This window comes from Herpailurus yagouaroundi, unplaced genomic scaffold (assembly GCF_014898765.1).
Source record: "Herpailurus yagouaroundi ecotype Mexico unplaced genomic scaffold, PumYag 186, whole genome shotgun sequence".
NCBI classification, from domain to species: domain Eukaryota; kingdom Metazoa; phylum Chordata; class Mammalia; order Carnivora; family Felidae; genus Herpailurus; species Herpailurus yagouaroundi.
The window spans coordinates 8,451,242-8,467,669 of record NW_024412417.1 but is presented as its reverse complement, the minus strand read 5'-3'; the positions used below and the strand labels follow the sequence as shown (position 1 = coordinate 8,467,669).

At 47.7% G+C, this 16,428-nt stretch overlaps 1 protein-coding gene across 1 annotated transcript in view; it reads right to left on the bottom strand.

The window, feature by feature from the left end:
* Positions 1 to 4,777: 4,777 nt before the first annotated feature.
* The window catches only part of PTDSS1 (phosphatidylserine synthase 1), a 65,837-nt gene continuing 54,186 nt past the window's right edge, over positions 4,778 to 16,428 (bottom strand). The window contains exons 11-13 of the mRNA XM_040494868.1: positions 11,552 to 11,620; positions 10,746 to 10,815; positions 4,778 to 8,501 (exon numbers count right to left, since the gene is read on the bottom strand). Coding sequence (XP_040350802.1) covers positions 8,392 to 8,501; positions 10,746 to 10,815; positions 11,552 to 11,620 — 249 coding nt within the window. The 3' untranslated portion in view covers positions 4,778 to 8,391. The remainder of the gene's footprint in view (positions 8,502 to 10,745; positions 10,816 to 11,551; positions 11,621 to 16,428) is intronic.

Below are 16,428 nucleotides of genomic sequence, written 5' to 3'. Positions count from 1 at the left end.
GCTCGGAAGGGGGGGATGTTGCATATGGCTTTCTTGAGGAAACACATAAGTGCTTTATCCAGGGGATATAACATTTTACTCGATGGTCTGTCATTGCCTGTTTGGAAAGCTGGTGGTGAGCAGATGCGAGAGGAAAGAACATTTGCCTTCAAAAGCAAAAATAATTCCCCGAACCAAACCGGTCACAGCAGGATAAAGTTAGCAGGATGAAAGATAATTATTTCAGTTTGGGGAGAACCACCAATAAGAAGTGCCTTTTCTTTGGGACCCTTTTCTCACTGAAGCAGTAATCAGGCCTTACAGGGTATGGAACGAACATCTTCCCTAGACGCCCAGCAGACACAGCCTCTGGCAGCCCAGCCCCTGTGGCTCCGTAAAGAACCCTCAAGAACACTGCTGTCACCATCTGAAAAACGGAAGGGCTGTGGGTCTCGTCAGGAAGGAAACAGCTTACATAGGAGCAGGAGCTCCTCGGTCAGGTCCGATGAAACAGACCCAGCCAGCTCCTCACAGGGGAACAACCATAACACTGCAAAACAGAACTTTTTAGTTTGTAACCTGGCACCCACTTGCTGTATGCACCACAAGCAAGCTGTTCCAGGCTTGCGGAGAGAACAGAGCTGCCAAGAGGCCAAAGGGCACGAGAGGAGCTGAGAACTTAACTCTCCCCTTTTGGGGTGGTGCTTATGGGAATCTCCTGGATGGATTAGCTGGTCCCAGGCAGTGATGGATACTGAGGCCCCAAAGGAAGACTGATCCTGAAGGAAGGCGGCACCTGGCTGGTGAACCAGGCTCCACTTCGACTTTCTCATTTCCTTTCATAAGTTTAACTTACAAACCTCAGTCTAACCACAAGGCTGACTGTATTAAAGGCTCTCCAGAGAAACAGAACAAATAGGAGAAATGTATATAAATGTCCTACATACGAATTGGCTCAGGAGGGTATGCAGGCCGTGGAGTCCCATGACCTACTGTCCACAAGCTAGAGAACCAGGAAAGCTGGTGGATGGTGTAACCCAGTCTGAGTCTAAAGGCCTGAGAATTATGCATGTGGTGTGGGGGAGGGGCTAAGCCATGGTCTGAGTTTGAAAGCCCAAGAACCAGGAGCAATAATGTCCGAGAAGATGGATGTCTCAGCTCAAGCAGGGAGAGCAAATTCACCCTTCCTTCACCTTTTTGTTCTATTTAGGCCTTCAATGGATTGGAGGATGCCCACCCACGTTAGTGAGGGCCATCTGCTTTACTCAGTGTACTGATTCAAATGCTAATCTCTTCCACAGACCCCCTCACTGCCACACCCAGAAAGAACGTTTTATTAGCTGTCTGGTGCCTCCCTCAGCCCAGTCAGGTTGACACGTAAAATTAACCACCCTTCCGACAGACATTTTCTTTGCCCGCCACTGCTGGGTTTATCTTCACTTTCTGCTGAAATCACTCAGATGTACATGAACAGAAACTTCTGGGAGAGACACAATAGGGAGACCTGCAGCGGAGGTTACCTTGGGGACCAAAATGTGCATTTCTGCGTGGATGTCTGTGAGAACCTTGGCCCTCTCCTCCAGGTCCTATGCCCTATGTGTGGTCTGGCTCGTCCCACACTCGAGCTGAGCCTGGCATTTTGTGAATCAGATGCGGTCCAAAGAAAATGACAGGAAGACATGAAGGGCCGGTGTGGGGGTGAACAGGTGCTTGTGAGGTTACGTGTTTCTGTGGGTGGAAATGACTGTGATTATAAGCGCCATATTCTCACACTCACGGCTCTGCTGTCAGCACACTTACTGACCGCACACAGACCACAATCCTATCGACTTTTGGGCTGTTAGAACAATGGCTTGGGAACTCTGCGGCTCTGGGTGTTTTTTCAGCTTTTGCCCCTCCTTGTGAACTGGGATGAGGTCGGGTTTAAGGGGAAAAGTGCTGAACGCCAGCACAGCAATCCCAGGCGTTGTGTTCTGCGGCGTGAGACCCACAACAGAAACTCACACGGTGACCAGGTGGTTCCTTCTTGCCTCAGCAGAGCCGGGGCGGGGGGGGGGGGGGGGGTGCTGCTTCTGCCCAGCTTGTGAAATCTAAGCTGGAGGTGACCCCACCCCTGGAATGAAAATTCAAACCCACTGCCACTGTGTGGTCTTCATTATGACTTTGTGGCTGTCCTCACTGCTCGTGACAGCAGTTAAGAAGTTACCTGTTGGGATGAGCACTGGGTGTTGTATGGAAACCAATTTGACAATAAATTATATATATAATTAATTAATTAATTAATTAAAAAAAAAAAAGTCTGTTCCCGGTTAGAGCGCAGAACCTTGACTGATAAGACGGGAAGAGAATTTCACAAATCTCACAGGAAAACCTCCTCCTAGAGAGTTAAAATTGGGGTGGGAGGGGGCTTGCTAAGTGAGAACACCGGGGGTTCGTCTGGAGTGGCACCAGGTCAGTGGGAAGAATGTGGCTATGTGACAGTCACCTATTACCCTATGCTGTGAAGGGTAGCTTCCAAAGTATTTGGCTGGTGAGTCATCAGAAAAATGTTATCTCTTATTCATATCTCAGCGAGATATTTTACTGCTATCTGTTCTCCCTGGAAATATGGTGGTGGTTGGGGGAGTGGGGAACCCAGCCCCTTAGAAATTAAAGCCATATGCATACCATATTAAAAAAAAAAAATAACCCAACCCAGGCCATTCCATTATTGCTGACCATAGGAATTCAGTATTTATAATTTACATTCTTTCCCATACTTCGCTGTTTTTCAGAAGTGAAGAGCAGAGGTTTATGGCCTCACCAGATCATAAATCAGATTCCTGAAGGTAGAGGGAGCTGCCGTAGGCTGAGGAACTGCCTTCTGACAGTTTGCAGAATGCGTCAAAACATCAGGAAAAGTACCCAAATGGAGACGGGACCTGCTTCAAGGAATGACAGCTTGACTCATTTGAAGCCACAGAAACAGGACTGATGAGGCCACAGTCCATGCACTCATAAACACTAGTTATTGTTCCATCCAGCACACGACCAGCCAAAATCACATGGGGAGCCAACGTCTGGGGAGAGGCTTGGAGGTTTGGCCTTCCCTCACAAAGTGAGCACCTGAGAGCTGACTCACACCAAGCCTCCTTCCAGGGGGAGGAGGGGAGACAAAGGCCTGGGCGCCTCCATCGGAACAGGCTTCTCACTGTCCACGTGTCGGCCACTGATGCTGGCTGGAAGCAAGGTGGGGGCGGGTACATGAAGGCTCTAGTTTGGCAATGAGGCATAAGAGCTGTGTACAAGAATCAAGTCAAGGAGCCTCAAGTGGAAGAAAGAGCATTAGGCTCTGGTTGATACGACAGCCTCTAATGGCTATGTGCTCTTGGGTCAAGGACTTCTCCTCCCTAAGCTTCATGACCCGGGAAAATGGGGATCACACCACCAAACTCACAGGATTCAAAAAGCACACACACACACACACACACACACACACACACACAGTGCTGGACCCATGGAGCAGGGGAAGGGTGGTTTCAGGGACACCCTTTTCCCCTGCAACTGAAAATGCCATCCTGGTTCTTGGCTCACTAGCAAAACCAGCTGAGTGTTACTGTCGCCCTGGGAAGATTCATGGGAGCAAGGGGGTCCCCGGAGCCCCACCCAGAGGTCTTTCCAAGGTTCTAAGTCCTCTGAAAGCCTGTCTGGAAGATAGGTTAGCAGTGGCCCATTAAACACATGCCCCCGCTCCTGGTCTGGATTTTGTCCACTCCAAGAGAAGGCATAGGATTCTAAACATTATGAAAGCTGGAGATCTTTCTTAAGTCTTTTCTGGGTTGCACCCGTAAAATACCTAATCAGTCCATGACGTCTGCAGTCAGACTGACGAGAATGAGCCAAAGCAGCACTTTGTCAGGCAAGAGGGAATAGTTAAGGTTTACAGTCAAGATTTTCCAGTATGGATTATTACATAAACCCTGCCTGCAATTTGACACCATAATTAAGGCTATTGTATGTATACTTCAGACATGAAAATGCAGGATTTTGGTTCTTTAGTCTCAGATTTTTCTACTTTTCTTTTAAAGGCAACCAATTCTTATTTCCTGTGGTTTGTAAAACCACAGTTAGTTACCTTTTCTGAGCATCCAGAACGGGAACACAGCCTGTGTAGAAACACCAGTATCTGAGGCCCTGGGGAGACTGCGTAGGGAGTGGGGGGCAGGAGGCCAGGCAGATGGAAGAAAACCTTCAAGACATTGTGGGACATTATCGGCACCCACAACTTGCAGGCCCTCAGAGCGTATTTCCAGAGCCTTCCAATAACAAAGAAAAAAATAATTAATACCCGGGGCACAAGAGGTTCAAGTGTGAGCCCAGAATGGCTAAGGAGGCTGGTGGCTGGCTGCATCAGCTGTGAAAGCAAACCTCTTGGACAAATTCTCTTTTCTGAATGATGTTCTTGACCTCACTGGGTTTATAATGGATTTGCCAATACGCTTCTCCTTGCTCCAACAGGACAGGAAGGCTGGGGACCAGGAGTCCCTTTTGCCAGCACTGCAGGCAGGAAGCTTGCCTGTCACCCACCCCTCTGGCCAGCCATGTGTGCTGTCTTCAGTCAGAGTATCATGATGTATAATAAAAACCGAGCTTCGCCATGGGAGGCCTTGGAGCTACTTGGACCTGTTACAAATCCTTACCAGTGTGAGACTATAACAACAAATATTTTCTTATAGGGCAGGCAGCTTCAAAATCTACCCAAAAAAGCTGCAAGAAAGGGAATGTCAAGATAGACAAAGTCACAGATGAATTTCTGAAATGGATTAAAGGTACTCTTTAGTAAACATAGGAGACAAGGAAGATTTTTACAATTCGGCATCCCAACAAACTAAAAAACAAAAAAATCAACGTGCAACTATTTTTCCCGTTCTTTGGTAGACATTAATAAAATAATTCCTCTAAATTCACAGAAGATAGCAAAAGTTAAAAAAAAAAAGCTGTTAAGTATTTATTGCATCAAAGATAAAAAAAAGTTCCAATTAAAAATCTTTGTGACTTTCGCTTATGATAGTCCATGCATCAGGTTTAGAATAAAATGTGATCAAGGGAAATGTAAAAATCGAATTATGGGCTAGCAGTGAGACTCTACAGCCCATCGGTCTTAGCCGGTACTAACGCTGACCCTTGCAAAGAACCAAATCTCAAAATATAACCCTTGCAAAAGCACACACATGTATGAAGGAGAGATGCCTCTATGATGAAACACTGATGGACAGAAGTCTTGGCTCTCCTTACATCTTGATTTCAATCCTGTAAGTGGGAATATATTGAGGATCACAATAGCTTGCCTGTGGGATTTCTAGTTTCTCTAACAACAAGAAACCTGGTGAACACTGTGGCGGGCCCAGGAATTCTGTAGGAGTCGCTGAGCATAATTCAAAGAGCATGTAAGTCAAATCCCCTGTGTTTAAAGTGCTCACTTCAGTCTGGTTTTCAGTGGGTAACAGGTAGTTCTATTCCACCCTGCATTTAGCCTCCCCCCCTGTAAGGGCCTGACCAAGTGCATGCTTATAGACGAATGAAACAATCCAGTATCCAAAGGGAGAGCTCTGACAAAAAGAGATGTCACTTAGAGATGCAGCTTCATGGGGAAGACCAACAGGGCTGAACCTGATGTGTCTGGTAAAGAATTTTATTTTATTTCTCCTGGGTGAGTACTTTATACACAAGTTCACTATAGAAGTTCTAGTGAAAATAAGGCTGGCATTTATGGGATGTCTTTTATCATCAAAATGTTTAACGGGTCAATGAAATGTCCTAGCATTGCTGTGGGAGCAGTTTGGCCAAGTCTTTTACAAATGGTTAAAACAGACACAAGAAAAGTGGGGAAGGGACATGGAAAGCCCAAGAATGACAAAAAGGGAAAAGTAGCTAATACTCAGTACAATGCTACTTATGGAGAAAAACACATAAGACATTCTTTGAGCATTATGTCCAAAAACAATGGTGGCTTTTAAGAGGGCAGTTTGCAAATCGCCAACGTGAGATGATTTGCAAGAGAATCATTTCTGATATTAAATGATGCCTCTGATCTATTTCCATCAACGTGAGGTTCATTTCCATAGACACGAGTGAAAAAGTAGGCCAAACCCAGCAGTATGGTGTCCAGGAGGAATGGCAGCTGAGGTTCTGGCCGGTCACAGAAAGCATTGGTTTTGTACCTACTGTGCCCAGAACTTTTACTGAAAGGGAAAAGAGAAAGTGTAAACTCAAAGAACAGGCACAGACAGCATCGGAGGGCTTTGTTGGGATTTCACACAAAGCCGTGGAGGAAAAATGGTCTCGTGTGCACTTTGCTTTTCAAATATCCCACAGGAAAGTCAGCCCCCGGGTGCTAAACAGGTACCTCCCTCTGTGCCGGCCTCAGAGAAAGGAAACACGTTGCATCAGTCTGACCCGACGAGGAGTTAGAGGAGCGTTCAAGTGCCAGACCAGGCTCTCCCAGATAACAAACTTGGAAACGCTCAGTGACGTGGGCCAGGTACAGGAAGGAGAGTTGAGGCGGACCATGTATATGATATTATGGTGTACTCAGGAGCTCAGTGCTCAGGAAAGCAGAATGCATGAGGAAACAAGATGAACCCGCCTACTTGCAAAGAGAGTTTATGGTGTACCGATGTTTTAAAAAGGCCCTTAGATGGGCTACGGAAGCGAGAGTGGGTTTATGAAAGGGGACCTCGGCTCTCTCGGTCCTTGCTGGGAAGGACGGGGCTGCAGTTTGGACCGCACGTGAAGGCGCACAGCCGCGGCCCCTCACGGCCAGCCCCCCACCCCGGCCACCGTGCCAGCTGAACGGATACAGGCACTCCTCCACTGGCAAGACGCCTGGCTGCCACGGCAAGTCTGTGTGAGGCTCTCGACCAAGTGATCACCAGAGGCTCAGAGCACAGGATGTGACCCCGGCTCTGCATGATTCATTTAACCCCTTCACCCCAGAATTCCTTTGCAGAAAAAGAAAAACATGACACTTCTGTGGTGAAAGATTTCCTTAAAGGGGGAGAAGACATGAAAAACTCTGCTCTGTAAATGAGGAACAGAAGGATTTCCTTGGGCAAGTTTAGATCTATAAGCCAATCGGCTGAGCGCCGATCACTTGGTAGGGAGAAAACTCCAACTTGGTTGATGTAACCATTACCATGTGAAAACACAATGACTATCTTGTTCATTTCCCATTGATTACTTTGGTAGCTCAGGAAATGTAACATGTATCTGTAAGTCCTCTACAATACATATTTTTCTTCTTTTCTCTTTTCACTATATAAACACACATACACATTCATATTATCCTTAAAGTCACTTGAAAAACACAGCAATTGCTTACAAGTGGTGAAAAATACCAATACGATGCAAAGAAATGAGAATTTTTTAGAGACTAATCTTTGATGGGCTTTAACGTGTATTATTTTATTTAAAACAGGGATCCATCAGAGGTGGTGAACTACCAGGGTAAATGTTCTAGAGCATGGCACACAGATGAAAGGTAATACTCACCAGCACCTCACATGGGACTAAAAGACAAGGTCAGCAACACACCATGGAAGGAAAACAAGTAAAATGTAAAAGGCACCTGGCTGGGAGAGAAGCTGCGATGTGCATCGCCTCTCAAGCAGGCTCACTTCTGTGCACTGTGGATAACTCTGGACAAATGACATTCAGAACAAACAAAAAAGGTTCTGATCTGAAGCCCAGGATCCTACGTAGGTAGCCAGTCTTTCCTCAGACTGGTTTACACCACTGTGTGGTTTCAGGTCCTAAAAGGGGGATGAGTTTGCCAGACAGTAACACAAATGCTCTCCCCATTTTCTTCTTTAGGAGAGAGAAGAGCTTTCCCCCAACTCAATTTCAGCAGTGGCTTCTGAAGGCTTTTAAGCATCCTAACTTAACAACAAATAAGATACCAACAATACAAGACAGAAGAGTGGCCTGAACTTAAACCAATCAGTCAAATGGGAAAGGCAGATTTATAAAAATAAAAACTGGTCACCAGTGTTAACGTACCGTTAATGCCCTGTCTGAATGAAGGTGTTTCAACTAACTGCAACCACAATACACGCAAGCGGTGCTGCTCCGGGCAGCTGTGAGTGAGAGGCCGCCCTTCCTGCAGATGCTCCGTACGGCTACCAGTGACCGCACGCCAAGTGCTGAAGTTGGAGGAGACCCCGAGCTGGCGAAGGATCCCAAGCACTGACCTGCCTCACGTGGCTGGGTCTGTGGGAAACAAGACTCACGCGCTCTCAAATAATGACCCCCAAGTCCCCTCTCCTCGTCCCAATGGCACCGCATGTTTGCCCTCCCGACAGGGAGGTCCAAGCCTTTCTGTCTCCCTCTCGGTTCTAGGCACTCTCTGGGACGTCTGCGATTAACCGGGCTCCTTCATTTCTTTCCAACTCCGTTGGTGACTTTTGACTTGGAATGTCGATTCCTTCTTCTGGAAGAGTGGCTTTCGTTGTTGCCCGGATGCTTGGGTGGGCTGTCTTCAGAACCTGGCCAAAGGAATGAGAACACGCTGTCACCCTGAGCGTGGGGTTTGCGGGCTCGCTCCTCAGATGGGCAGCTCGTCCCACTCAGGCCGCCCTCTTCTGATACATGTGCTCCACCTAGTGGCCTCATGGATCCATGAAGGCAAGGCCCTGAAACCCCAGCCCGGAGCTAGTGCAGCAGCCAAGCCTGTGTATGCAAGGGGATGGCGCCACAGAGCTGGGGGCGTGGGGAGCAAGGGCATCCCGAAAAGTGTTTACACTCTCACTGTGTAAGGCGGATTGTGTTCATGGCAATGGGGTCAAGAAGTGACCGTAAAAATGAAACCAAAGAACAAGGAGGAACAATTAAACCACATGGGTGTTGGGTCTACCCTCACAACCAAAGGATGCATCCCCTAGGTTTCCACACCTTGACCTGTTATACACCGGAGTTTCTACATCCCTAAATGAGAAAGAATTCCTGACTTTATGAAAGGAAAGACATTACGACCTCTCTCATTTGATCCAGAGGACACCTTTAAAACCTAGGTCGCTTCTGCTCATGACGGCTCTGGAGCCTCCCACAGAAGATGGCACACACCCTCAAGACTCTCACAGTTGGCAGTATTTGTCACACCATTATTTGTTTGCGACCTCAGAGAAAAACTTCCGTGTCAACCGGACGCTGAGCCACCAGCAGGCATCAGGCAAGGTGGAGGGTAGAAGTGGGGGAGCAGGGAGAGGGTGGGCCTTCCGGGTAACCGTGTGTAAGGAAGGCCTGGAAGGTGAGCAAAACTTCCTGGCATTGGACTGGCTGTGCCTAAAGACTGAGCGTGTGGCCAACCTCTGGCCCAGCAGTCAAGCCAGAGAGTTCTCTGCTTCAGGGCTCAGATCCAGCCCCAGAGGAAATCTCCACCCAAGACGGCCATTCAAACAAACAAACAAACAAGACAAAGAAAAAACTTCTCAGAATTTGGTCTTCATTGCAAAGGCCATTTGGCTTTGTCCAAGAGATTCTTTTACTGCTCTGAAGATTCTCTTTTTTAGTTTACTCTTTGTCTACCTTTCATTTATATCTCTACCACTGCTTGCCTCGTGTAGTCTTTTCAATGGAGAAGGGCCTGCAAGTACCAAGAACGGATCTGTGAGGGGATGGTTCTGAAGGGCGGAACCCCAGGGAACCCCTCCGTCCACTTCTATCAGCGTTCCAACATAGGGCGCCTATCGACTCCTTGATTCAAGAGTCTCAAAAAGGGTGACTGGCAACTCAGCAGAGAACATGCTAGCATTTTCCCCAGAAAGAGCTTTAAAAAGCTCGACGCCAAAAGAACTCAGGAAAGCAACCGCAACAGTAGTGCTTTCCTCTCCCTGGGCCCACGGTTTCTCTGGGCAATTCTGTGAGCTAAATTTCACCATCTCCAGTGTTCATAACTCTCTCCCCTCAGGCAGCCTTCCAATGGGCTCACGAGCATTGCCCAGAGATTACTGGCCAGTGGAGCCTCCTTGGTATCATTCCACAAGCCTTAATTCTTTAAAATACCCAGGTAGCCCCAAATCTTTCCAAAAGGCTCCTTGGAGAGGCCAACGGGAGATCCCCGGCTATACTACCAGAATTTTATTCTGGCCTGCCTCCTGAATAAATACGATGAAATCAACCCACCTCTTCTGAAAGCTCCTCCTCCCAGTGCACAATTCTTCCTAACCCTTTTCACTCAGGATGAAAGCCAAGAGGAAGAACATTCCCAATAGGGTGCTTGGGACAGTACGGGCCTTGCCTCGTTATGTTTTCCTGTGTCAGAAGAGGCAGAACCACATGGTGCCTCTTCTTTAGAAGCAAGTTTCTTGGGCAGATCCTGACAGCACTTTGCAGTTTTCACTAATAAGTAACAGACGACATGGGATAAGTAGACATGAGACCCTTCAGGGCATACATACACTTATCACCATTCTGAGGATAAATCTTGATTCCAAATCTGCTCACTGGGCCTTGGGAGGAAGAAAACCCAGGAAAGTTGTTTGTTTAGTGTTTGTTTGTTTTTGAGTGAGAGAGAGAGAGAGAGAGAGAGAGAGAGAGAAAAGAGAGAGTGGGGGAGGGGCAGAGAGACTGAAGCAGGCTCCAGGCTCTGAGCTGTCAGCACAGAGCCTGATGTGGGGCTCGAATCCATGAACCGCAAGTATATGACCTGAGCCGAAGTCAGACACTCAACTGACTGAGCCACCCAGGCGCCCAGGAACCCAGTCAAGTTTTAAGCAGTGAGGAAGAAATACCTTTTGTACCTTTCCCATGAGACCAGGAGATATCTGGACTGTAGGTGCCATCTTCACACTCGGAGTACGTCTAGAGAGAGAAGCAGACTTAGTGATGGAGTTTCAAGGACTCCCTGGGGCTGCAGGACAAGCAAGGGAGGTCACTCTGCCCCTATACCACCAGCAAGTGACAGAACCTCCCCATTCGTAGGTTCCTTGGCTATAAAGCCAGGACTGTCTTCCAGGTGACACAGAATCAATTGTCTAGAAAGAACCTTTAGTTCCTCAGACTTAATATGAATTAAGTATGAATCGAGTATGAAAGCTATTATTTTACTTAAAAAGATATTATACTTTGCAAGACTGCTGTAGCATTTTAAGCTCACTCACATCCATTTTCTGCTTTAATCCTTGTGTCCACTACACGGTGGGCAGGGCGGGCCATTTACATTGGGGGAGAGCCCCAGGCTGGGTCACAAAGAGGCCTGCGCAAAGTACAAGAGCCGGGAATAAAATCCAGCCTTTCAAAACCCAGTCCGGGGCTCCCCCCACAATTTTATTTTTAAGCAGACACATAATTAGGTTTTAAGCCCCTTTATAAAAGGGAGGATAAAAACACTGACCTACTGAACAGGGCGCTCACAAGCAAGGACGGCAACCGATAGGGAACGGGTCCTGAACCGGTTACGTTTCTACAGCGGCAGGACTGAACCTGCGTGCTCACACAGTTGGCTACACCACATTCTCACAGGAATGTGCTTCCCTGCTAAAGCTCCAAGCAGGATGTGATTATTTTACAGAGACCATCTCTGCCCTTCCTTCCATACCTTTTCTCGGTGACCATAGTGCTCTGCGTACCAAACCATGCCGTACAGACACAGGAAGGTGGTGAAGGCCTGGCAGAGAAAACCAAGCATATTTCATAAAACAATGTTGCACCAAAAAAAAAAAAAAAAAAAAAAAAAAGAAATCCCATTTCCCAGACTTTCAGGGTCTCAACAGTAATGTACAGAGGACGGCTTGATGTGGTGCTACTGTCTCTCTGAGGACACTGGTTACAAAATGGCAGAGCTAGTAGGGTTGGGGAGAGCGTTCCCCCCACAGCTTTTGACAAGAGTTATGACCAGACCGTAGTTACTACTCACGACGCTAATAATCAGAATGCAAGATCATTTTTAGATGTAGGATAAGGTGGGATGTATTTTCTGCACAGTTTTGCAGGTCTTCCTACAGAGGATACATAGGATTGTATATGCTTTATTTCTGGTTCTCACGGCCCATCCTCTGCCCCCATCACTGGAAAGTTACAAGGACTCTCAGTTTGTGAGCTTCCGTGGGGAAGACGAGTTCTGAATGAAAAAGGAGCTTCATTCAGTCTGGGAGCACAGTGGCGCTGGAGGGCATTTAGGACCGAGGCCCACTGTGTCTGAGTGGGTGGCTCTGCACTGCTCTCTCACTGCTGTTTTGTCTCTGTGGCCCCACCCCAACCCCAGTTCTGGTTGCTTTTGTTTTTCTTCTGTAAGTACATAGGAAGTCAGAGAAAACAAAACCGCTCTGTAAACCCCTGAGTGAAATGAGAGGGGCATGGCCTGTGGGTACCCAGAGGCAGGGATAACCTCTACTTCCCCGAGACTCCCCACCCACCTTGCACCACACCCTAAATTATACTCCAATTTAAGCAAAGAATAGCATCTACAAGAGTCCAAAGTTTTAACATGTGCCAAAACACTGAAAATCCGGGAGAAGTTTCTGGGTGCCTTGCCAGAGCACTAAAGGAGAGAGGGAGGGTGTGCCTCAGCATTGTTAAGGACAGATGAACCTCCGCCAGGCCCTCCGGCCAGGCCTGACTTTCCCAACCGTAAATGAATCACCAAAACAAAACAAAATGACTGTCCCTCCTGTCTTTAGAATTCCTTGCCTTAGGAACTCACTGACACCAAAGCACTCTCCCTATCTGGTCTCTGGTTCTTCTCCTGCATTTCCTGTTAAGGCTGTCACCTTGAACCAACTATGTGAACAGTCGTGAAATCATGGTAGAACCTTCTCTTCTGGAATAATTTTAATTCTCTCCAAGAATCGTAACTTTTTAATTTTTAAAAGTTTGTATTAATTTTGAGAGAGAGAGAGAGAGAGAGAGAGAGAGAGAGAGACAGAATACCCCAAGCAGGTTCTATGCTGAGCTCAATCCACAATTGTGGGGCTCAATCCACAACCATGAGATCATGACCTGAGCCAAAATCAAGAGTCAGATACTTAACTGACTGAGCCACTCAGGCACCCCAAAACTAATTCCAGATCCAAAAGATATCATTCATTTCAACTCCTCTCATTTCACAGAAGGGGAATGAATGTTTGGAGAGGTGTCTATTCAAAGGCACACATTTAGTATGTGGCAGAACTGGAGCCTGAACACAGGTCTCTTGATTTTCCTGGATCCAAGGTTTAGGGATGGCTGTAGAGATAAACAAATACTGGTTTTATGTCTACACATCTTTATATCTCTTTCCATCCATCCATCCATCCACTCACCCACCTCCGGAGAAAGAAAAGCATGCCGGGAATAGCCAGGACCAGCAGCATCCCTGTGCACAGCCCCCAGATGCAAGGGTGGAGCCGAGACTGCAGGCAAGGCAGGGCTGTGAACTCTCATCACTGCAGTGTGCAGTCTAGCTCTGGCCCCGTTCCTGTCAGTCAACATTTGTTAAGCGTCTGTTGGGTGTGCAGTATCATCTTAAGTGCAGAAAGACAGGACTATGAGTGCTCTGGCGGGCCTTCTCCTTCTAGGTCAGTGAAGTGGGAATGCCGGCATGGTGGAGACAGAACATGAAATATAAGGCCCACTGCTTCATTTTATTTTAAATCCATATGCAAGTGGACATACATATGCAGATGAGGGATTTAAAGAAAAGGAAGCTCATATCCTCCCCCATCAAAAAATTAGGCAGTGGTAAAGCATAAGAGACTCTTAAAAACTGAGACCAAACTGAGGGTTGATGGGGGATGGGAGGGAGGGGAGGGTGGGTGATGGGTATTGAGGAGGGCACCTTTTGGGGTGAGCACTGGGTGTTGTATGGAAACCAATTTGACAATAGATTTCATATATTGAAAAAAAAAAATTAGGCAGCGGGGGCACCTGGGTGGCTCAGTCGGTTGAGTGTCTGACTTTGTCTCAGGTCATGATCTCACAGTTCATGGGTTCGAGCCCCACATCGACCTCTGTGCCGACAGCTCAGAGCCTGGAGCCTGCTTCGGATTCTGTGCCTCCCTCTCTCTCTGCCCCTCCCCTGCTTGTGCTCTCTCTCTCTCCTAAAAGGAAATAAACACTTAAAAAAAATTTTTTTTGAATTAGGCAATGAATGAATACATTAAGATTATAAAGTGAAAGTAACTTCTACCCTTTAACATATTGTAGTACTTGCTCAGATTTCTAATATACACCACCATTAAATGTACCATCTTCACGGCATGGAAAGAGTGGGGAAGACTAGAGCATTTTCAGTGTGTAAGCTTATGTACGTGTTTGCTCCTTTACGAAGGGCAAAACAGACTGTCCTAGGTTTGAGGGAGTGGAGCGTGGGAGTCCCACGTCCCCAGACCAGTCATGGAGACCAGTCATCGCGGTGTGATGGAGGTGGGGAGGCTGGCAGGCAGCTGCTACTCCACAGGACGAAGGGGCGGTGAGCGCAGGGCTGCCCGTCATTGCGGATTCTGCCCACTGGAGGGCAGGAGTGCGGTGCTCTGCCTTCTCCAGCCCTGTCCCTGCGAGGACAGAATGGGCTTTGCAGCTTGCAGGCAGGCAAACACTGGCAGGTCAGGAGCGACAGGTGCTTATCATCACAATCGCCACACAAAGGGGCCGCTGTGGTTGCCAAATTTACCACTTCACCTGGGTACTTAGAGGCCCAAGTCACACTTGTCCCAGGAGACAAAAGCTTGTAATTTATGGGTTCGCAAGCACACCTGTGAAAACCTAGGCACGCATCCACTTAAAATGTCAGGGCCTGGATTTAAAATAGCAATTGTACAGATTTTGTTTAAAGAAAGAGAAGGAAAAAAAAAAAGAGAAAGAAGAAAACTATGTGGGATGAGAGCCAAGGCAGCACACGACAGCATCATGTGTGGTGGCAATGAGGGTGGAAGATCTCCCCTGGCTTCCAGTCAGGGTAATGAGCATGCAAATTGCCGATGACTGATCACACAACCGCTGAGGAGAAACTCAACTAACCGGCATGCGGGAATCTCTGCTTCTGCATTAATCTCGAGGTCTGGAGATATTCTCTTACCAAGCAAGGGAAATAATTAGGGGCTTTGTTTCTCTGAGGAGTAAGGGAGGCATGGTCAAACCTAACTCTCCTACTGAATAATGTTCACCTCACTCCAATCTTGATGTTTAGTAAAGGCCATGAATATGGGCAGTGGAGACATCTAATTATCCCGGCCAATGGTCTCTTTTTGGGCCAGGTCCCCCTCCATGGCACCGATAATGCTCATTAGGGGATTCTGCTTCTTCAAAGGCCTGCTCTCCTGAGTCTGTTTCTCAGGCCTGGCCTCTTAAATGTGGCTGCTCCACAGACCATCCTCGGCCAGCTTCTCCTGCCTACGCGGTGTTCCCCTACCCGAATCCAGCGGCTCCCACCATGCCCTGTGCACCAGTGGCCCTCAACTATTTCACCTCTATTGCTGACCAAGTCTTTCCAGTGTTACTGGACAGACTGGCATTTCCCACAATACGGGACACCTTCAGCTATTAGTTCTAAGGGTCCCTCAAATCCCAGCACTCTAACCCAATTCATCTCCTTTCACTCAACCGGCTTCTGTGATATCCCCCAATCTGTTACTACCACCAACACTGCCACCCAGTGGCACAAACTAGAAACCGTGGAGTCACTCACACTCTCACAAGGGGTTGGCGTCCTGTTGAGCTGACCCTCTTGAACAGCTCTCAAATCCAGCCCTCTCTCTGCATCTTCCACGCCACCACCCTTGGGTAAGCCTCAGTTATTTCTTTCTGGGATCCTCAACCCCCTCAGACAGCACCTCTCCTCCCTCGGGACTCTCCCACCCATGCAGCCTTTCTCTGCGAACAGGTGTCTTCCCACTGAATTATTGCCTCTGGATCTCCAACTACAGACACATAGGGTCTTTCCTGAGCAGATGTCCCACGTCCCCTCCCCCCCTCACTCTCCTCACTCTCGTTCCCCAAACAGCTTGCCGTCTTCCTGAGAAGCTGGGCATGGGCACAGCTGCATGTTTTCATACATGCCTGTCTCTCAGCCTGCCTGTACGTCTGTCTCCTGGTCTCTGCCTCTTGAACTCATTCCTTTATTCTCCATGCATTTGCCGAGTGAGTCCTATGCATCAGGGACCGCACTAGAATCAGTGGGGACAAAAAGACAACAAAAACTTAGTCTTCGTGAGCAAGAAGTACAATGCTGGGGAGACAGATGTAAACACTGCAAGTTACATTACACTGAGGTTAGAACTCAATGAAATATGTACCAAGTGTGACTGGTCCCCCAAGGGGAGTTATCCAGGCCACCTGGCAGATCAGGGTGCACTTCATGGAGGGTGTGAATTTAGTTTGATCTTGGCATAAGAGTCACTAGGTAGAAAAAGAAGGGAAAAGCACTTAGCCCAGGCAAAGAAGATGCCCTGGATGAGGACAAGAGAAGTCTGGAAGGATGATTTGTTGAGGTGGCTACAT